At 37.2% G+C, this 22,770-nt stretch overlaps 1 protein-coding gene across 3 annotated transcripts; it reads right to left on the bottom strand.

Annotated features, from left to right (window-relative positions):
* Nucleotides 1-1,181: 1,181 nt before the first annotated feature.
* LOC147863240 (DUF21 domain-containing protein At4g14240-like) lies at nucleotides 1,182-21,652 on the bottom strand. Of its 3 annotated transcripts, none has more exons than XM_087320710.1 (14): nucleotides 21,526-21,652; nucleotides 19,919-20,085; nucleotides 18,439-18,515; nucleotides 18,273-18,356; nucleotides 17,721-17,834; nucleotides 17,517-17,603; nucleotides 17,368-17,439; nucleotides 17,232-17,299; nucleotides 9,241-9,328; nucleotides 9,076-9,149; nucleotides 8,663-8,993; nucleotides 8,030-8,076; nucleotides 7,816-7,879; nucleotides 1,182-1,723 (listed from the first exon to the last, which is right to left on the bottom strand). In XM_087320710.1, the coding sequence occupies exons 1-14, from the start codon at nucleotides 21,552-21,554 to the stop codon at nucleotides 1,619-1,621; spliced, it is 1,407 nt and encodes a 468-aa protein (XP_087176836.1). In that variant the 5' UTR covers nucleotides 21,555-21,652; the 3' UTR covers nucleotides 1,182-1,618. The 3 variants fall into 3 exon arrangements, with proteins under 3 accessions (XP_087176836.1, XP_087176838.1, XP_087176837.1); XM_087320712.1 differs by having other exon boundaries at nucleotides 17,757-17,834; XM_087320711.1 differs by lacking the exon at nucleotides 1,182-1,723 and adding an exon at nucleotides 2,968-3,069.
* Nucleotides 21,653-22,770: the final 1,118 nt, after the last annotated feature.

Here is a 22,770-nt window from a genome sequence, read left to right as displayed (position 1 = left end):
TTTTTCGATCGAACCGTCGGCCTCTTCCTCGGATAAGTGTCCGCTAATCTATGCAATCTCCTACACCCTTTGCTCGAGGTTCCTCCTGCCACTTGATTCGTTTGCTCCCTCCTTCCGTTGGGGGAGTTCGGTTTACTCAACGTGGAGAATTTTCAATGGCAACAAACTATTGACTTCCTGGAACGAATTTCTTGAGGTTTCTTGGGTTATACCCCCATTGCTCCTCCACTCAAATGTTTTGATTCTTTTTACTTGTTCTAATGTGTCTGTCTCGTGGCGGTTGTGTTATTGCTTCAACCTTCTCTCCTCGTCTCCCCTCAGGTTGTAATTGAATGTCGATCCTTGTCCTTGGCTAGATATTTAGGTCCAGGTTCACTCCCATTCGCCAATGAAAATTGTTCGTCGTGGTCGCTAATGCGTTTCCTCTAAGAAAAACGTCCAAGATATTCACCACTGTCGAGCTCATAGACTTGCAAACAATTTGTTATCCAAATATATGTTCGTCAATTGATTCTTCTCTCATTCTAACTCCCTGGATATTGATTCTTATACATATCAGCTGTACAAGATAAACCGACGAGATCTGAAACGGTGTAACTGCCAAGATCTGAAATGGTGCAACTGTTTGAATATCTAATTCGATGCTACAAATTACAATATTATTTAACAAATAATGCTAGGAACGATCATTCCGTTAACTGCAATCACCATCACTATTGACTGAATATTTCAGACTAACGGAGAAAATCTCACCACATTACAACTTTAATCTACATAGCTCGTGCCGCCCATATCATGCTAATCTTTGTGTCTATGCACATGTATGCATGTCTTAATAAATGGAAGTTCACATAAGCATGTATTCAACCACACAGTGGTTTCCATTATATCCTTGAACATGCAACTAGCAACAACAATGATAAAAAGTTGACATTCGAAAAAGGAAAGTATGTACAAACTCGTACTGCAGTGGCTGACACCAATTTCATGTCTGATAGGTACCTATGCATGGCTTTATAAATTTCCACCCATCAGTACCCATAAATTTGGGTTATGGATTGGAGGCTGATAGGACACTCAATAACAGAGGAGCATGTCTAGCTTAATACAACATGAATAAGCATGAGGAAAAAAGAGCATATGTCACCTACACGACATGACTAAGCCAGATACAATACTCATTACACGCAAAAGGAAAAGAATCACATAAATATTAGAATGTCATCCTTAAGGGGGCATCATCCAAACAAACAGCCATCCATCTCATAGACGAGCAGGTGTGCACTTATTCAGTTGTTTGTGGGCGTCAAATAAATTTGCTGAGGTCAATACAGTTATGACGGTAGAATTAGGGAGAATGCTCCACAGGTTCCCATGAGTCTTGTTGGCCATATACATCATCTCATTGACAACATACAAATTGTTCTGAAACGATACTTGCAAAAAAACTGAACTCAACACTTGCTAGAATAGTGTCTCTCTAAGTTCCCCGAACTGTGCACGAGGTAGACACATCTAGGAAAACACCCTTCTATCCAAGTTTCTACGCCAAAATTCTGCAGTTCATTGTTGATGCAGTAATTCATCAGTATCAGTCGTTATTTACAGCTCTGAGTACCTATTGCTTTTCCAATAATGGTTGTTTAAGGCTACTCAATTTTGAATCAGCCTTCTCTTTCTTGTCCAGTAGCAATTTCTGGCTGTGTGCATGCCTCGAGTTTTTCTGTAAAAAAGACATTCATTTTTCCGATCAAACTTTAAATCACTATTAGACTGCAATTTGTGATATATATGCAACATGGTACATAGAAAGAATGAAAGATATATTAACATCTTTTAAGGGACCAAAATGGCCTATAAGACCGAACAAGAGATTATATCTTAAAATGTTGTCTTATCTTTGAGAACAGCGAACCAAAATAAACATAACTAAGAAAAAAAGTAAATAGAAATAGAATTAAGACATTAGTAAAAAAATCTTGTCATCTATACATGTATTGATTCTCAAGTCAGATACATATTGTACTTTTTCTCTTCAAAAGATCTCTAGCATAAGTCAATCAAAAATGGAGAGGTCCCCAAAAGCGAGGAACGCACTTGCGATGGTTTGAGATAATGGTCTTTATCTGTCGATGACAAGAGTGGTGAGATTGTGGTCCATGAGGCCAGGGCCTACGTGTACAACAGATGTTATTACCTGATCTATCGTAACCCCTTTACAATGTCCCGGTTGGGGGCCCATTTGTGTAACCCTTGATTGACTTGTAGCATAAGTTGGAGTGATAGAACTAAAATAAGTTGTGATTGTTCTTTGTTGATGAGCGTGTTTGGCTGTATTGTTGTCCAACGACTTCTCCCTGTATCTCTTGAGTTCTAACAAGAAAAGACCCAAGCACCATTGGTTCTCATATTCCATTACCTTGTGCAGCGGGCCAAAGCCTTGCTTAAAGAGGCAATGGTATCACAGTTCACCCTCTTATTTCATAAAAAAACACTGTAACAGTGACAAACATAGTGTTCTTTAGATTCCAGTCCCTAATGAACAATTGGTAGATTCTTTCTTCTAGAGGTATTCATGCATATCTGTCTACCTCAATCTCTTAACTGATGTGACGAAATTCACAGCTGCCCTATCACACTGTGTAACACAAGCGATAAATGTATGTCCATATAAGAGGGTCTGATGATGACTCCATACCCCAATGTGTGCAAAAAGTGTCTTATAGTGGGCCATCTTCCTAGAAAGAGAGATGTTGTGGGGATGATCCATGTTACTAGTTTGGATAACTCTATTCTTTTCCACTTTGTTCATGTTTAGATGGGGGCAATCCAGGCTATTCTAGAATAGAGTGCATTTATGCTTGTGCCATGTGACTCCTCTCTTAAGAACCCAAAATGTCTATGAGACTGAACCACAAACCAAAATCAATGTAACTAAATCAGAAGGACTACAGCATATGCCTAAGGTACCAAAGAATCTTGCTAAGCACTTATCATTCTAAACATAGATGAACTGAAACTTTGCCTCCAAAATATCTCCAACATGGGCCAATCCAAGGCAGAGAGATCCTCGAAGCAAAGAAGCAAAAGAAGCAACTTTAGAGCCAGGTGATAATGACCTTTTTATCTACTGATGACAAGAGTAACAGGGTCATGGTCGAAATGGATGTGGCCTGCATGCATTACAAATGGCTATTACCTTATCTATTGTAACTCCTTCCAAAGTATTGTGGTCAAGACCCTACTTGTGTAGCCCTCGATTGACTTGTCATGTGAGTGATGGAGCAAAGGACAGTTGCAATGGTTCTTTCTTAGTGACCTGCTGTAGTTTTATGTTTGTCTAACAACTTCTTTCCTTGTCTCTTGAGTTCTAGAAAAAAGGATCCCAACTATGTAGCAGAGGAGGACAAAATGTTGTTTGAGAAGACAACGCCATCTCTCCTCTTATTGCATAGAAAACAGCACTATGGAAAATATTGTCCTTCCAATTCCACCCCCAATGGCACAATTGGCAAATATATGCTCTTCAAGATCGGTACAATGGTATGTAGTAGGGAAACCTTTAGATAGCCCTATAAAAGAGTTGTCCGCAAGGAGGCACAAAAGGTAATTGGCATACTAAAATGCTTACCTGTTGGGATTAAAGGCCCTTAGATTTCTTCTATTAAACTAGAAAATCATTTTTATATATTTACACTATTTTCTGATTTTTGTTAAGAGTTGTACAGTCTTGTTTCTAAAACTGTACTACAACTTCTAAAAGATTATTTTGTACATTGAATGGGATCCTTGGACAAGATCCTCACTCAGCATTAAATAGGTATTTATGAGACCATGACTTTGCTGTCCCATCAGCCTTTGAAGCTCTTCTTCTAAGAGCATATTCTATGTATCTTGAATATCACACATATGAGGTGTGTGTGTGTGCACTCCTACCTTGTACATTTTCGTAAGTGGTGAGGTTTTGTTTCATAAAACTGCTGCTTTTTTTAATCTCTCCTATGTGTTAAACCCCATAATTTTATTAGTTTCTCAATTGTAGGTGCTTCCTTCAATTCGGAGACATTTCCATTCTGGATCGACCTATGCTAGAGATCTTTTGAAGACAAAAGCTACAATATACCTAACTTGAGAATCTCACATGTGCCAAAAACCAAATTCCCTCATTCTTCTGTTTTCATCTTATTTACTTTTATATTTACTATGTAATATTTATTTTATTTTGATTTGTTCTCAAAGACGAGACAACACTCAAGATGTAATCTCTTATTTGGTCTTATAGGCCATTTTGGCCTTTTAAAAGACGTTAATATATCTTTCTTTCTTTCTATCTCAACCTTTAGATATTTCAGAAAACTGTTATTCTATCTTCTACTTCTTTACAAGTTGTACCAGATCAAGTGTTGCATCCTTTCAGGATATCCATTGCTTAGTCTTCCACCTTGAATAAGTGGGTGTTTTGTTTTCGTGTCTAATCTGTATTCCTTCTTTTAACACAACCCCTTGTTCAGTTAACACAACCCCTTCTGACTTCATTTCACCTAACAAATGGTATGCCTCTTCTCCTCTTTTGTGCCTACAGAGGAACATAATGAGTGTCCCATAGGTGATAATTGAGGGTGATACCTTCCTTCTGATCATTTCAATCCGCAACCCAAGCGCGAAATCAAGTTTCCCAACCTTACATGCCCCTACCACAAGAGTATTATATGTGTACTCATCTGGATTATGACCCCGAGAGATCATCTCTTCTATGATTTGATAGGCTTCGTCTATTTTTCTCACTTTGCAAAGCCCTTTCAGCAAGACATTATATACAATACCATTTGCTGATGATTCTAGGACAAGCTCTATTGCCTTGTCGAGTTGGCCCAAGCTACATAGCCCTTCAACTAAGAAGTTGTGGGCGTACTCATTGGGTTGGATTCCATCACATTTCATTTGATCAATCATGCCCAGCACAAGATTGATCTTTCCTTCTTTGACAAAAGCATTGATGAGGTTGTTGTATGTCTGGACATTAGGTTTAACACTGCACCTTTTCATCTGCTCAAGACATTGTATGGCATCATCAACAAACCCAGATTTAGCATAGTATTTGATCAATCATGCCCAGCACAAGATTGATTGCATTAGGTTAAACTACAAGTGAGGACGTTGGCCCTCTCCAAGAAAGGGAGAGGAAGGTTAAACATGCAACCATTGTAGTATAATGGTAAGTATTCCTGGCATATTAAACAAGTAAACTAGTACTAATAGGAATACACTCACCACACTTCAATTACTAAGTCACCACAACACATACAATAAAGAGAGAGAGAGAGAGAGAGAGAGAGAGTGTGTGTGTGTGTGTGTGTGTGTGTGTGTGTTTGTGGGCGTGTGTGGGTGTGGGCATGTGTGATAAGAATTTAGCTTTGATGACTTTTAGCAATTGGGGCTCATCAGCTCCCTCTTGGTTCATTTAGTGCAAGCATGGAAAATTTGTCGCGCCTTTTGGAAGATTTCCCAAATTTTCCCAATATTCCCACTGAGCTATTAAATAGGTCTTTATGATGCCATGACTTAGCTGTCCTATCATCATTTAAAGCTCTTTTATTAGAGATTATTCCTAATGTAAGCATAAGACAAAGAATTATGATACATAATAAACAGGATCAAAGAAAAAGAAGGGTGTCGATCCACCCAACCACCCCCAAGTGAAGGGATCGAGACGTACTTGAGCCTTGGTCAACATCCCATACAACTGCCATGGCATCAAGTCGTACCTGGTATTGGCGTGCGCTCGCCACAAGAGTCTGTTCACCACAAGGTCACAATCTTGACGTAGTTGAATAATGTGTTAATGAAGATATATAGGCCTCATATTTCTAGCCAGACCTAAGGACCCCCAGGCAAGTTCACACTGGGCCTTATGGGTTGTCTCAATCTCTAGGATTGAAAGTAATCCTCCCTTCTTTACAGTCTCAGTTAACCTTCACACTTTTATTCTTGTGAGTAGAATACTATGGTACAAACTACCACAAGATAAATTATGATCATGCTCGTAACATCTTTTAAGAACATATCCTATGTATCTTGAATAACATTTATACACATTGTGTGTGTGTGTGTGCGCGAGCGCGTGTGCATGCACGTGCACTTGTACCTTATACATTTTCTTCAATGGTGGGCTTTTGTTTTGCAGAACTGCTTCTACTTTCTTTAATCCCTCCTATATGTTAAACCCATAATTCTTTTTAGTTTCTATAATACTACATTTAGATATTTCAGTAAATTGTTGTTCTATCTTCTACTTTTTTACATCATCTACCAATTCATCACAATCTTAGGCCTTTCCAAATTGTAACCCCAGATCTTGGGTTACAATAGATCAGGCAATAGCAATTTTTCATGCATGTATGCCCCAAGCCCCAAGCCCATGGACCACGATCTCAACACCCATCTTGGGCGCTTCCCTCGCTTCTGAGACCTATCCATTCTGGATCGAGCTATGCTAGAGATCGTTTGAAGATAAAATTTACAATATAAAGAATCTTACATGTGCCAATAACAAGATTCTTTAGTCTCTTTTGATCTTATTTATTTTTATGTTTACATCGTAACATTTACTTTATTTTGATTTCTTGTTCTCAAAGACGAGACAACACTTAAGATGTAATCTCTTGTTTGGTCTTACCGGCCATTTTGACCTCTTAAAAGACGTTAATATATCTTTCTTTCACCTTTTGTGAAGTAAAAAATGTGGATTCACATGGGTGTGGGAGGGGAGGATGGAATGTCCTAGAGAACCGTGGTATATAAATATCAAGTCTGAGTACATTTTTCATGCTCTTTTACTTCCTTGTCCTAGGAACAAGTCGATCAAAAGATATACAGTGGCAGGTCAGCATATAGAGGACAAAACTCACAACATCAACCCAAGGCGGGCCCATAATTGGGTAGAAGGGACGAAAATCACATCATATAATTGAATGTGCTTTCACCTCTCTTGGGATTCCAACATGTCAAAGTATCTAATCTTGGCCATTGAAACAAACCCTTGTATATCACAAATCCATGTGCATTACCAAGGGCTAGAATGTGTTTGAGTGAAGTTTTCAGGTAGATGTAACTATAATTGTCTTGTAGAAACTGTCTTTACAAGAGTCAAGAGATCAAAGGATACTCAGTGGCAGGTCAGCATACACAGGACAAAACTCATGGCATCAACCCAAGGAGGGCTGATAATTAGTAGAAGGATGGCGATACCAGCAAGTAATCGATTGTCTTGCACTTCCGTTGGGGTTCCAATATGTCAAAGCATTGGAGCTTTGGACATTTTGATAAACCGTTGTATATCACAAATACATGTACATTATCATGAGCTAGAAAGTGTTTGCCATGTTTTGTTGCTTTGCTCCTACCTTGAGCTCATTTTGCTACGCCAACTTCTACTATATCTTCTCCAGACATGGCCTTGTGCGTGTAACAAAGTTGTTTGTTCATCCTTAATATGTCAGTTGAAATCCCAAATAGTATTATATCGCCCATACTAGCAAATCTTATGATATAAATGTATAGTAGTAGAAATGGTGATTCTCTGAGAGGTACAAACCTTGAGTAGGCAGGTGAATAACAAATTACAACATATAACTCTCTAAGATCCCCTCGGATTTGTATCCGCATAGAAAGAGAGAGATCTTGTTAACTATTTCGTGTTGCATAAAACAACACTCATTGGATTTCTTGCAATTTTGCATCTGTTGTGGTATAACCCAAAACACATGACTCCTACAAACAGGAAAAAAAGAGACAAAAGAAAGAGATGATACTCACCCGTGACAAACTCAAGATGAGAGCTGCCGATGCAGTCCTGGAAGGCAACTTGGGAACTCTAATTCTGCTCTCAAAAAAGATAAAGAATCATTGCATAAGTATGTTCTACAACTTAAAGAGAATTAAGGCCTTTATGAATTTATCGTTTCTATTTGAATCTTAACTATGAAAGTTGCAAATAATAGAAAATTGACTTCATTCAATCATAAGATACCTTTTATGAACATCCACAAATTCATCTGTCTCATCAACGATCTCTTCCTGCAATTGTTCATGAACGCAATATGCATAAGAACAACTCCTTACAAGCATGTACATAAGGAATGAATGTATTTTCTCCCGTATATTTGTTGTCAGTAAATATATCATTCATCTCTCTTAAAAGCATTCATGAAATACATTATAAGCTCAGGTGCATGCAGATGGAAAAACTGATATTCAAATGGATAATAATAGGGATGCTGTAAAAAAAGATGGATCGTGCTAATTTGATGATAATTCTCCATGAGAAGCTTAGGGCTCGATGATTTGCAGGATGATTGAACTATAATATTAGGGTTTAAGAATATGCTATGAGACTAGGGTTCAAGAATTTACAGGCAAATTGCAGAAACTAACAATCAAAATAAGAATAATGACACCATAAAAGAAGAGAGATGTTGCACTAGGTCTTGCTAATTTTATGATATATCACCAAGGTAAAACGCCTGTTAAAGAGCTACAGCATCCCAAAGATGTCTATACATGTATCAGTACATTATATTTAGAAACCCCCTGCGTAATGCACAACCATATGGTTCAAGGGGCCAGTAAATTCCAAAATAATGAATGTGATAAAGCAACTTACTTGCAGCAGCTCCTCAATAACATCCTCAAGTGTAATAATGCCTATAACTACCCCATCTTCAGATTGCATTGATTCAGTCCTTGATGCTGCTTGATTTCCTGTTGAGCTATCCGGTAAATCATCATTTCTCGTTTCTATATCAATAATAATTTGTGATGCAACTTTTACATCAGAATCATTTGATTTGTCTTCCTTTGAACCAGAAACATTCTTTTCATTATCTTCAGTGGTGTTTTGTGTGTTGGAGATACTCCTGACAACAGCTGCCATGTGAGACTGCCCTTTCTGGAATTCATTCAGTATATCATACAATGGCATATCTGCAGGCACTCTACATAGTTGATGAATTAATAAGAAACGCAGTGTTATTGAAATCTGTTAAACATATAGCGATCAGTACTTTCAAACTTTACCGTGGTATTCTCCTTATAGAAATTGCACTTATAGGGGTTTCAGCTTCAGCACGAACTGTCAAAAGACTTTTAACCTAAAGATGGCCACCATATTAAAATCTTCGAGCCAATCATATATTACATACAAGTGATGTTGATTCAATTTCAACCAAGGATCATACGGACCAAAAGAACTCCAATTATATTTTGGGGGCTCCCTGAATATACTGGAATGCGACTATGTCCTGTAGCCAATATTCTTCCCATTGCTTCCCTGCACAATCAATTTGTTTTAACAATGAGTTTTGAGTATATTAATGCAAGAAAATTTAATATAAGACACACATCATATCTTTCAGACATATACAGGTTCCAAACAGTGAAATTGATGGAAGCAAGTTTTTGCATCCCCTTCATGGATCATTCATGATGAGCTAAATCTCTATGACTTATCTTAGTCTCATAAGGAAACGTATCTGTTGCTCACAGACTTTGTCGTGATCTAATATCATTGACTACCTCACACGTGACTAGTTGGCAGATTATGGTGAGTAGAGGGATGAACCTACAAGGGAAGCAATGAAATTTGAGTGTTTTTTGATCTGACGTCAGTAAGTCAAGTCCACTATCTGGCAGAATATGGTGTGACATCAAAATGATGAAGCATGGCTCTTGAAGCATGGCTCTCTCTTTCTCTCTGACATCATTGTATGCAAGCATATTACAAAAGTGAAGAATATGCCAGATCACAGATTCCCAAAACTTGCATGGAACGTGGATGCAAGATACAAGAAACAAAAAAGAGTAAAATTTTCTCATCTTGTTGGATGCTGACATCAAGGAATTGTTCAAAAGATGGGGTGTCAATGATATATTGAAGCTCTCAAGTATATATCATCTAAGAAAGGATAATACTGCAAAAATCAACACCGAAGACATATCAGCCAGAAGAGAAGGAACAAGCGTGGCATTTGGAAAAGAGGCTAATGGTATAGTGAGAAAAGGGTCAAACATTGTAAAAGCAACTTCTATATGTCTTTTAACCTTCTTCTTAACTTTTAGAGAACTTGAGCTGGAGTTTTAGCTTTTTCTAATTTTATCTCCTCCTAAGCTATAACTTAAATATTAATCTTCTTATCTACTTCCACTACTAGGAACAAAACTTAAGCTTGCACTTTAAGTGTTAGAACCATTGTAACTTATTGGAGAAGACTCCATACAATTGTTCGTTCTGTGTTCTCATCCATTTCATGTCTTTTTTGGGTGTATTTGGGGGTGAGGTTTAGAGTTTACTTGTTCATTCTCAAGTGTTCGCTAAATTGCAAGTAGACTTCAGAGTGATTTGATAACCCCTCCTACTCATCTTGCCAATGATAGAGTAGACGTTGTCATGGACCTTATTGATCTCGATTCTAGGTTTGTGCGGACTAACTAGAATGAAGTGCAGTAGGGACTGAAAATCCACAGACAAAGAAATATAAATATATATATATATATATATATATATATATATATATATACACATCTTTTAAGAGGACAAAATGGTCTATAAGACCAAACAAGAGATTACATCTTAAATGTTGTCTCATCTTTGAGAACAACAAATCAAAATAAAATAAATATTACTAAGTAAATATAAAACTAAATAAGATAAAAAGAGACTAAAGAATCTGGTTTTTGACACATGTAAGATTCTCAAGTTATATATATTATAACTTTTTTCTTCGAAAGATCTCTAGCATAAGTCGATCCAGAGTAGAGAGGTCTCCAAAGCGAGGGAATCACCTGCAATGGTGGGAAATAATGGCTTTTATCTATCGATGACAAGGGTGCTGAGGTAGAGGTCCATGGGGTTAGGCCCTACATACATGACAAATTTCTATTGCCCAATCTATTGTAACCCGTTTGTTATGTCCTGGTTGGGAGCCAATCTGTGTATCCCTTGACTGACTTGTAGCATTAGTAGGAGTAATAGGGCTAAAGAAAGTTGTGATTGTTCTTTGTGGATGAGTTTCTTTGGCTGTACAATTGTCCTTCAAAAACTTTTCCCTATGTCTCTCGAGTTCTAGCAAGAAAAGTCCTAGACATTGTTGATCCTCATATTCCATCACCTTGCGTAGTGGGCCAAACCCTTGTTTAAAGAGGCAATGGTATCTCCCTCTGATTTCATAAACATGGTGACAAACATAGTGTTCTTCGAATTCCACTCCTTGATGAGACAATTGGTAAATTCTTTCTTCTAGGGGTATTTGTGTATATCTGCCTACCTCAATCTCTACTGATATGATGAAGTTCGCGGTTGCCCTATCACACTGCGTAGTGCATAGGATGGATGGATGTCCATATAAGTGGGCCTGATGATAAATCCATCCTCCGATGTGTGTAAAAAGTATCTTGTAGTGGGTCATCTTTGTACCAAGTGATATTTTGGGGCTAATCCATGTTATCTTGTTTTTCAAGTTCATAATTTTGGGGATAATGGCCCCAAGAACTCTCCTTTTTGTATATTTTGACCCTTCCATGTAAAAGCTCCCTTCGAGAGCTTTCTAGACACATCTTTACTATATTTTTGGCCCCAATTTGGGTCTTACAGGCATTTACATTATCTTTATAACTTTTGATCATTGGCCATGTATGAACATGCCCAAATGACCTAAAAGCTACTTATCAATAAGAATTGGTTCCAACCCACTCATAATGAGATAAGAGACTTGGGTTTCCTCTCCATTTTCTACACAGTTTTATCTACTTTCTCTCTCCTCACACAACAGACCACTCCCATAGTCTTTTGAATCTAACCACGCCATCACATCATCTCTCTTTCACTAGTATCAGAGCGAGAGAGTTTCATCACGACAAATTTTTGTCTCATCAGGTGATTCTGCACAGAACAGCAAGTGGTTTTATCTTTTTTTGGTGAATTTTTAACTGCAGCGTGCAAAAATGACTGCTACCTCCTCTTATCTCAAAAGTTTGTTTGAGATCAAGTGATTTGAAGGTAGTGAATTTGATTTATGGAAAGAGAGACTGCTAGGCATTCTCTTTTTGAAAGATTATGAAGAAGCATTGCTTGAAATCAAGCTTTGAAGATATGACAGATTTAGCATCGATGAAACTAAATAAGAAGGCCCTCACTTACATTAAGATGGTTGTATCCGATGAGATCTTAGTGGATTTGGAAGGCCTCACAAATGCTTTTGAGGTATGGGAAAAGCTAAAAGCTACTTGTGAAATTACCACACCTATAAATCAAGTGCATCTCATGCATAAGCTGGTGTGTATGCAACTTGATGGGTTCAGCCAATGTGGCTAAAGGAAGAACACAAAAGAAAAGTGAAAATTTACAGAGGAATAGGAGCAAAAGCAAAGGCAAGGCTGAAGTGACTTGTTATCAATATGGTAGGAAAGATCATAAGAAGCCTAATTGCAAATATTACAAAGCTAATTAGAAAGAAAGAAGAACACTAGTGACAAGAAGAAATGTTACAACGAGAATGAAGCACATAACAGCTTTAAGGACAAGGATAACGGAAAGGCCTATGGCCTCTAGTGTCATTATATGAGAAAGCCATCAGATGCAAAAGATATTCTTTGTGCTACCATGGCAACAGATCATGCTGAAGTTAATGATGGTTCTGTTTTTTATTCATGCACAAGATATGCAGATTACAAAGAGCGATATAATTGATGGCTTGCTTACGCTGAATGATGCTTGTCACAAACCTGGATTGTGGATTCAGGTGCATCATTCCAGATTACGCCTATTAAGGAGTGTTTTACTACCTTTCGTGCAAGCAGCCATGGACATGTGTATCTTGGAAATAACCATGCTTGTTCTATTGAAGGTATTGGCATAATGCATCTCATTGTGGATGGTACTAATGAGCTGGTTTTACATGATGTAAGGTATGTACCAAGCATCAAGAAAAGCCTATTGTCTATTGGACAAATGGACATGCATGGATATAGTACCCTCTTTGAGAAAGGGTCATGGAAACTTATCAAAGGCTCTAGGCTAATTGTTAAAGGTACAAAGAAAGGGACTTTGTATTGCTTGCACGGTAAATTTTTTATGGGCAAGTTTATTGCTATGGCTAAAATCCATTCACGTATGGAATTATGGCATAAAAGGCCTTGATAAACTATGTAATTTGGACAAGTTCGATGCTAAAGGCTCAAAACTTGATTTTTGTAATGAATGCCAATATGGTAAGCAAGTAAAGAAACTTCGCTACATTTAAGAAATTTCATGCATTTGTGACCACCCATACAAGTAGAAAGCTGAAATGCTTAATTTAACAGATTTTGTGAAAATATTGGTATTAAGAGGGAGCTAACAGTCCCATGCAGCCCCTCTTCCAATGGTGTGGTTGAACGGTATAACAGACCTTTATATGAGAGGGTGAGATGCATGTTGTCCACAGCTAATCTCCCTCATGGATTAGGCCTTGAAACTGCAGTTCATGTTTGTGATAGGTCACCTCATATGTCCTTAAAGGTGGCATTCCTGAAGAGGTTTGGTCCGGCAAACCGGCTTCATATGAACACCTATGCATCTTTGGCTGTGATGTGTTTGTGCATATAAGGCCTGAGTTGAGAAACAAGTTAGATGCAAAGTTCATGAAAGGAATCTTTATGTCTTATGGAGATGAAGGTGAAATAGTCTACAGATTTTGGCTACCTCAACTCAAGAAGGTAATACAAGGCGAGATGTTGTATTTAATGAGGCAAGTCCACAAGTATACACATCAATTGTCTTGCGAGTAAATTGATACTTAGCCAGCCCACTCTGCTTAGCATATACATCCCTTCTGCATCCATCCTTCACCTCAAAGCGTAAATATGCATGATCTACTGCCAAACCAATAGGTGTAGGATATAGTGAACTCTCTTATTTCAGGTATAAGAGATGGAGACCGTATTAGGCAATCGATTGTGCTTGCACCTCCTTTTGGATTCCAACATGTCAAAGCATCCAATCCGGCCAATTGTGACAATCCATTAGATATCACAAATCCATATGCACTTCCCAAGGCTAGAAAGTGTTTGCCATTTTCAGTTATAGCACAGATATTCTTGAGCTTGTCACTTTAGACCAACCTCTCCTGCCATAAATTCTCCATAAACAACTTCATTGATGTCAAACATATAGAGAAAGATATATTGACATCTTTTAATAGGCCAAAATGGCCTATAAGACCAAACAAGAGATTACATCTTGAGATTTGTCTCATCTTTAAGAACAACAAAGCAAAATAAATTTTACGAAGTAAAAAAAAAAAAAGAGTAAATAGAGACATAGGGAATGAATCCTTATATTAGCATATGGTACATAGAAAGAAAGAAAGATATATTAACGCTTTTTAAGAGGCCAGAATGGCCTACAAGAATAAACAAGAGATTACTAACGAACGACAAACAAAAATAAATGTTACTAAGTAAAAATGTAAATAAGATAAAAAGTGATTAAATAATTTTGTTATAGTACAAGTAAGATTCTCAAGTTAAATAGATTGTAATTTTGATTTCTAAATATCTCTAACATAGGTCAATCCAAAATGGAGAGGTCTCCAATGCGAGGGAAGCACCTGTGATGGCCGGAGATAATGGCCTTTCTTTGTTGGTATGCTAAAATGCAGCAATGATTCAAGTCACATGGCATGAGTATAAATGCACCACCCCCATTCCAATATAGTTTGGACTCTCCCCATCTAAATATGACCAAAGTGGAAAAGAATAGAGTGATCCAAACTAATATTATTAACTTGGAAAACAAGATAACATGAATCAGCCCCAAAATATCACTTGGTACAAAGATGGCCAACTACAACACACTTCTTACACATATCGGAGGATGGATTCATCATCAGGCCACCTTATATGGACATACATCTATCCTATGCATTGCGCAGTGTGATAGGGTAGTTGCAAACTTCATCACATCAATTAGAGATTGAGGTAGGCAAATATACATGAATACCTCTAGAAGAAAGAATTTACCGATTGTGTCATCGAGGAGTGGAATCTAAAGAACACTATGTTTGTCACTGTAGTGTCTATTATGAAATCAGAGGGAAATACCATTGACTCTTTAAACAAGGCTTTGGCCCGCTACACAAGGTAATGGAATATGAGGACCAACAGTGCCTAGGACTTTTCTTGCTAGAACTCATCCAAAAAGAACAATCACAACTTTCTTTAGCCCCATCACTCCTACTAATGCTACAAGTTAATCAAGAGATGCACAAATGGCCTCCCGACCAGGACATAACAAAGGGGTTACAATAGATCGGGCAATAGCAATTTGTCGTGCACGTAGGCCCCAGCCCCATGAACCACGACCTCAGCACCCTTGTCATCGACAAATAAAGGCCATTATCTCCCACCATCGCAAGTGCTTCCCTCGCTTCAGAGACCTCTCCATTCTGGATCGACCTATGCTAGAGACCTTTTGAAGACAAAAGTTACAACTTATCTAACTTGAGAATTTCACATGTGCCAAAAACCAGATTCCCTCATCTCTTTTTATCTTATTTACTTTTATATTTACTGAGTAATTTTTATTTTATTTTGATTTGCTGTTCTCAAAGACGAGACAACACCAAAGATGTAATCTCTTGTTTGGTCTTATAGGCCATTTTGACCTCTTAAAAAACGTTAATATATCTTTCTTTCTTTCTTTCTGTCGATGACAAGAGTGGTCCATGAGGCCAGACCTACGTGCACGGCAAATTTCTATTGCCCAATCTATTGTAACCCCTTTAGAATGTCCTGATCAGCAGCCCAGTTGTGTAGCCCTTGATTGAGTTGTAGCATGCGTAGGAGTGATAACACTAAAGGAAGTTGTGACTGTTCTTTTTTTATGAGCTTGTGTGGCTGTTCATTCTCCTTCAACAACTTCTCCCTGTCTCTATTGAGTTCAGTACAATATCATCAGTATATAGTAATAGTTGTATGGCTATACCTGCTAGGCATGTTCCCGAACCGCCAAATTTTTCGATGTAATGTGATATCTCATCTATATAGAGACCAAAGAGAGTGGGTGATAGTGGGCATCCTTGTTTTACTATAATTGTGCTAGGCACAGCCTCTGACAAAATATTGGGAGACAGCACTTTTCCTGACACAGATTCATACAGTGCATAGATTCCCCATTGCATATTTATAGAGAAAATCACACATCATCACTTTCAAAGGACAACACCTCTCACAACAATGCATTAAGGTGTAACCATTGAGCTAGTAGAGGAACATTCACAACAACAAAGACAGTAGGCACATGATACCAGACACGTGCGATAACACAGCCAAATCATGGAGATCATTGTTCGTGATGTCCGAGATGCTAGTGACATCTTGATGTAATCACTATCATCACTTCAACCCCAACCCATGATATCAAGGAAGTTCTTCATGACGGCTCCAACCCTGATATTAGCACCTTGAATTGTGAGGTTTGAATTGTGTCAAGCATCCAGGTTCAGGTGGGCTCCTTGTGAGAGTAGGAAGGCTAGTTTTTTATGCCTCTTTTATGAACTTTGGGTCTTATAGTGCTGGGACGATTTGCTGCCCAATCTATATTGATTGGTTACAGGGTGAATCGATAAATAGGCGGCTTACATAGTCCATGGATGGAGCTTGTCCGCAACTTTGCAAAAGCCTAACCCATGCTTTCGACCTCAGGCTCTGATCCTTCACTAATTCGTCTGAACCCCATTACCCATGAGCACCTACACTACTGCACAAACGTTGACAAACTAACACATTGTACTCCACACAATAGCTCTGCATGTGGCCATTAAGACTAACTCAACTCCTCAATATCTTCTTTATAAGCAGGAAGCTTAATGGGAATGTAGGAGCATTTACGAGTAAGCTGGTGTCATAACTATGTGCAAGTACTTGTAGTCATTGTGTTACCTCTTTCACTCTATTTATATATGTTTGGGTTGCATCTGTCACGGAACATTCCAGGTCAAGACTGTGTCGAGAATTGTGTTGTTTTCTCAATAGTTGGCAACATACCGCTGCTCACTAACACTTTGTTCACTTATTCAAACACCATGCACACTTTACTCAAGATTATATATGTTTCATAGCATTGCCCCAAATCTCATATTGAAATGCCCTCATTCTTTTAGATCTTGAAATAATCTAGAAAGGAAGCAAGAACACACCAATCTAATTTTGATTCAATATCCAACGAAAATGTTGACTCGATGGGAGTCATCGCTTCTTCTGCTTTCTGCATAGAAAAACATAAATCTGATCTTTCCTTACTTGCTATAAAGGCTGTTGGAAAAGTTTCAATACCTTCAAGGTTAGATCGAGTGCGCCATTAATGATTGTAGTTTCATCATGTGTAAGCTCACCTCCTTTGCCTTCCTACCTCAAAAGATCATAAATAATCTTTAGCCTTCAAGCTTCTATAGTCATAGAAATATAAAGGATGCGCGACTCACCTTTTGCCCATGAATGGATACAAGTGCCTTTAGCTGAGCTCTTCGAAACATACCAGCAGTACTATGACCAAGTAGTAGATCCAACAACTGAAACAAAAGTAAACAATTAGGTTGGTATTTATACTCCCCTAACTGAATTCATCAATGATATATGTTTAAGAAAATAAGAACTTTTCCTAATGATGAAAAGAATAGGTGATTTACTTTGGCCACTGGATATGCAACTGGAAAGCAAATCACCATTAATATCCGAACCAGCCAAACCAAATTGGCTCCAATTGCAAGTCCATATCTAGAACAAATTGCTTGAGGTATAACCTGCAATGAACAATAGCTTGATTAATGTATCCACCTCAATAAGAAGTACACACAATTTCTCGCAATCTTCTTTCAACCCAATCTGAATAAATTCTAAATAATTTGTAAGATGGATTATAATATTGATATAATTGAATTGAAATACACCTCCAATGAACAATATAATGACTCATGCATCCACCTGAATAAGTACACACAAGTTCTTGCAGCAGTTTCCGTTCTACTCCAAACAAACAATTCAATTATACTAAAAGTATAATTCATCTTACAAATTAATTTCTAAATATATTCTGGATATTTGGAGTACCCAAAAACTTTATAGAGATGTTACAATGACTAGAAAAAGGATATTTGTAAAGGTTTTAATATCTCACCAAATGCCAAAAGGAACATTAATTGAAATGGTAACATCAATAAGATTAAGTTTGGATATAATACCTCACCAAATATCAAAACGAACGTAACAGACAGAATGACTGCAACCACTTCGTTGAATATATTATCCAAAAATATAGGAAGTGCCTGAAAAAGGACTCCATCATTACACCACAAGAAACAGTGTTCTTATAAACTGCAAATTCCAGGTGTGGGGATGAAATTTGACCTCCATTGCAAGTGCATTGCATAGTAGAAGTGTTACCAATAGCTGATGTTGCTTTTTCACCACAGGGAAAATGGCAGCTATAAAGAAAGATTGTTATTAAACATTGTTCATGGTCTTGATTCTTAAATGTAGAGAATACACTGTAACATACACTTAGTCTTTAAGATGAAGGAGAGATATTGATACTGATGGTGATGACATACACACAATAAAAGGAAAGGCGAGACATGATAAAATGTATATGTTATACATATGTGCATAGCATATACATTTTATCATGTCTCTTCTTTCTTTTTTGTTTCTTTCTTCTTCTATACACACAATAAAAGGGAAAAGAGAAACGATGAAATATATACGTTCTACATAGATATGTATCTTCTTTTCTCTAGTTTTTCTTGCTGGATACTAATTAGTCAGCCTCGTTAATGATGGGTGTCCTAATCTAAATAGATCCACCATAGATATCAACTTGATCTCCACAAAATGGAGTAAAATATCAAAAAAAAAAAAGATTTAACAAGCAGAACATATGAGAAAGTTTAGTAAAAGGCCAAAAATATTTTCCCTGTTCATTATGCTAAGGGATAATGTTATTTATTAACTATTAATGAACATAATTCTTGTGCAAATAGATTATCAAAATATTAGTGCTGGTTTTTAATAATCAATGCATAGTTTACTAACATTGGTCAATGTTGCTATTAGTCGTCGTTTCAAGCAGGGTGTATTGTGATATGTTTCCCAAATTACGAGGAATACTTTCAACATTATCCTTCATACAACGGGTATATTAACTTCCCTATAAATTGATATTCCTATCGTATGCAGATATGAGCATGATCTTTTTAAAGAAGTTAAACTAAGAAATCAAGTTCCTAATTGGATATTTCAAAAATACATGAGGATTGTGTTAAGGGAAATAATGTCATATTCTTTAATTTTAACAATCCTTCAAAGTTTAATGTTTCCAGTTTAAAGTATTTTTCATAGACCAAAAACATGGTCATATTGTAATTTGTGGGGAATTTTCAAATTATATATAGTTAGAGTTTTTTGGACATGAGGACATGAACAGGTGAAGGACCGAAAACATCATCAACCTCCCCCTGGTGTATGGTGAGAAACCACCAGATACTTGCAATCCTCATTAATTACAATCTTTCTAATAAGTGTTAAAGTTTCATCTAAAAATAGATTAATATAAAGCCCCTATCTCTTCTTTCTATTCTGATCAATATCGTCGAAGGTGGTGGATGATTGAAAATTTCTTCGTGGTCACTATGAAACCAGGAGTGAGATCAGGATCTATCCTCTGAACAGATGCAGGGAGGCGAAAATTAATGTTGAGCGAGAAGTTGACCCAGGGTATGTTGTGGTATATTTCTCAAACTACGAGGGGTACTTTCGATATTATCCCTTATATCAGCAGTATATTTGAATCTTTTCCACAAATACTTATTTCGAAAGACGGTACACACACCTGCTTGCTTCTGTTCTTCGGGTGTGCCACTTCTTTGAAGAACCTCCATTTCAACAAGATCTAGAGACATGAGTCCAAGGGTAAGGCCAGACATTGTGCCACCAAACAAGACCAAAATGATTGAGACGCATCCATCTATGAAGGTTCCCCATGAGGCTGCAGGTTCTCTGCAAACCAGAGGAAGCTCAGATTCCATTAAAGTTTTCATACTAACATGTCAAGGAATTAAAGCACTTTGATTTATTAGAAATGGAGATTGATTGCACCATGAAATTCAACCACTCAAATTGATTAGAGATGGACACATTTACACCTCCAAATCAGATTCTCTAGAAATGCAAGAGTTTACACATTAGCACATTAATTAAACAGCTCAGATTCATTAAAAATTTAAAAATATACAGATAAACACATTATTAAACAACTCACATCCATTAGAATGGAAATTTTCACAGATTCACTACATCTGAAAGTAAATAGTTTAGTTTGATTAGAAATGAAACTTTTACACATTAGCACATGACTTAAACATTGAAGATTGATTGGAAATGGGAATAAGAACTAAACAAATTTAACAACTCAGATTCATTAGAAATGAGAATTTTCTAGGGATCAACATGTCAATTAAACAGCTCATAATTTGTCAATCAACACATTAATTGACGATCACAGATTGACACATCAGTTAATACAGCTCAGATTTATAAAACAACGCAAATAATCTGTAGAAAAATGAAGATTTTACAGAAGAACATCTGAATTGAACAGCTCATAGGAATGGAAAATTTTGCATGCCAACAGATCATATTCATTAGAAAAAGGAAATTATTTTGAATCAGAATTTTACAGCCACACAGCATCATATTAGAAATTAAAACATGAATATTTAAACCCAGAGTTATTAAAAACGGAAAATATAGCACATAATTTGTAATGGAGAAGCTTAATTCAACCTGCATTGGAAAGGTAGAAAGTGTAACGCATGAAACCAAACAGCATCATATTAGAAATTAAAACATGAATATTTAAACCCAGAGTTGTTAGAAATGGAAAATATAGCGCATAAATTTTAATCGAGAAGCTTAATTCAACCTGCATTGGAAAGGGAAACTTTCTACCAGTAAAACATGGAATACACATCTCATAAGGAAACTTGTACAGAACAAAGCTCTTAAACAACAAAGATTCAGTAGAAATGGGAAATTTATACAGATTAAGATGTGGATTATTCATTTACAATAGGCCATTTTAACAGATTAACATGTGAATCAAAAACCTCGAATATAATTTTGTGCATACAAATACACGAATTAGTTCCCTGGCATTCATTATAAATGCTTTTAGAGATTGAAGCATGAAATTAAATACGAACTCAGTTGAACATGATCAAGATTAAAAGCAATAAAGCGACCCAAATTGGCTTCATGGAATTAGATAATAAAAGAACATGAATCAGCTCAGTATTTTTTAAAGATTGAAGCACGAAATTAAAAGGGATGGGAAGGGGAAGCTTTGACAGGATTAACGCCGTCGGAAAGCTTTGATGGATGGCCATGCTCAGGAAAAAACTTTTAAAGGCAAGAAGGGGGGGGGGGGGAATCGCTTACACGAAATTGAAAGGCGTGGTGAGGTTCATGGCAGATTGCAGAGAGCTCGGGGAGCGGCGAGGCGGATGGATATTCTGCAGGAAGCGTCCAAGGAAGAAGGAAGAAGGAGAGAAAGAAGAAGATGCCACAGACTATGAATGAGAGAGAGAGAGAGAGAGAGAGAGGAAGCATATCATGATGTGTTAGTGCTTTAATTTTAATGTTTTTTCCGTGTTTTGCTTTTCTCCCTTTCTTTTGCGTTTTGCTTTTTGCTCCTGCTTTTTGCTTTTCTTGTTCTATACAAAATCTGTGTCGGTATTTATTTTTATTTATTTTTTTAATCTCTTGGGCAAAGGGACTCGTTTTTTTTGGGGGTGGTTTTCTTTTGATCACATCCGAAAAAAAAAGAGTCCCAAAGCCCCAACACCTCTTTCTTCCGTTAGTGTGCCTAACAATCGGCAACGGTTCGGTTCGGTTCGGTTCGAGAGGGTCCAAACCAAACCGTTTAGAGATGTTGAAACCGTGATTAAGCCATTAAACTGGTAAAATCGCGATTTCGTGGTTCGGTTTCGGTTTTCAGCTCGGGTCAAATTTTAAAAATTTTAAAAATTTTCCCAAAATGTGAGAATAAGGCATGAAAATGAAAAGATTTTTTTTTTTTTTTTTTTTGTTTTTGAATTTAAAAAACAAATAATAAAATAAATAATAAAAAATTGTTAAACCATTTAAACCACGGTTTTTAACTGTTGAAACTGAACTGAACCGTTTTAAGCGTTAAGCCGCGGTTCGGTTCGGTTCAAACCAAACCGTTGCCGTTTGTTAAGTGTGCCGCCTTCTTCTTCGTCTTCTTCTTCTTCAGTGGTGACTGCAACGCAAGCAAGTTCCCACCTTTTGTCACCACACGTTTATACCATAACACTACCTTTTTCTCTTCTCCCATCTCTCGTCCATCAGGTCTCGCGACTAGCTACCTCCCTTGTTGTTTTATATATATATATTGTCCGTTCACAGACTACAGTCCCAAGTTAAGAGCTTCTTCTTATGCGTATTTGAATATGTTCTGATTCCAAGCCTTGTTCTCTTGTGATATCCAAACGGTCCGAGATTTGGGCTTCTCGTATTCCAAGTAGCCTTCGCTAACGTGTTGTATGGCTTATTTGCATGTTTTTATGTCTTGCACAAATATGAAACATTTATGTGGATTACATGAAAAGCCAGCTCAATCCATAGTTACGGATTGCAATGCCTCCTCTTCTAACATTTATT

This window comes from Azolla caroliniana, unplaced genomic scaffold, assembly GCF_043228905.1.
Source record: "Azolla caroliniana isolate FFs.n. ecotype wild unplaced genomic scaffold, voAzoCaro1.0.p SCAF_6, whole genome shotgun sequence".
Taxonomy (NCBI): Eukaryota; Viridiplantae; Streptophyta; class Polypodiopsida; order Salviniales; family Salviniaceae; genus Azolla; species Azolla caroliniana.
This window is presented reverse-complemented; position numbering and strand designations above follow the sequence as displayed.

Coding starts and splice junctions, on each gene's coding strand:
- LOC147863240 (XM_087320710.1), bottom strand. CDS start 21,554: ATGAACCTCACCACGCCTTTCAATTTCGT. Junction 20,086..21,525: donor ACCACGCCTTTCAATTTCGT/GTAAGCGATTCC, acceptor TCTGGTTTGCAG/AGAACCTGCAGCCTCATGGG. Junction 8,994..9,075: donor TCTATAAGGAGAATACCACG/GTAAAGTTTGAA, acceptor TCAACTATGTAG/AGTGCCTGCAGATATGCCAT.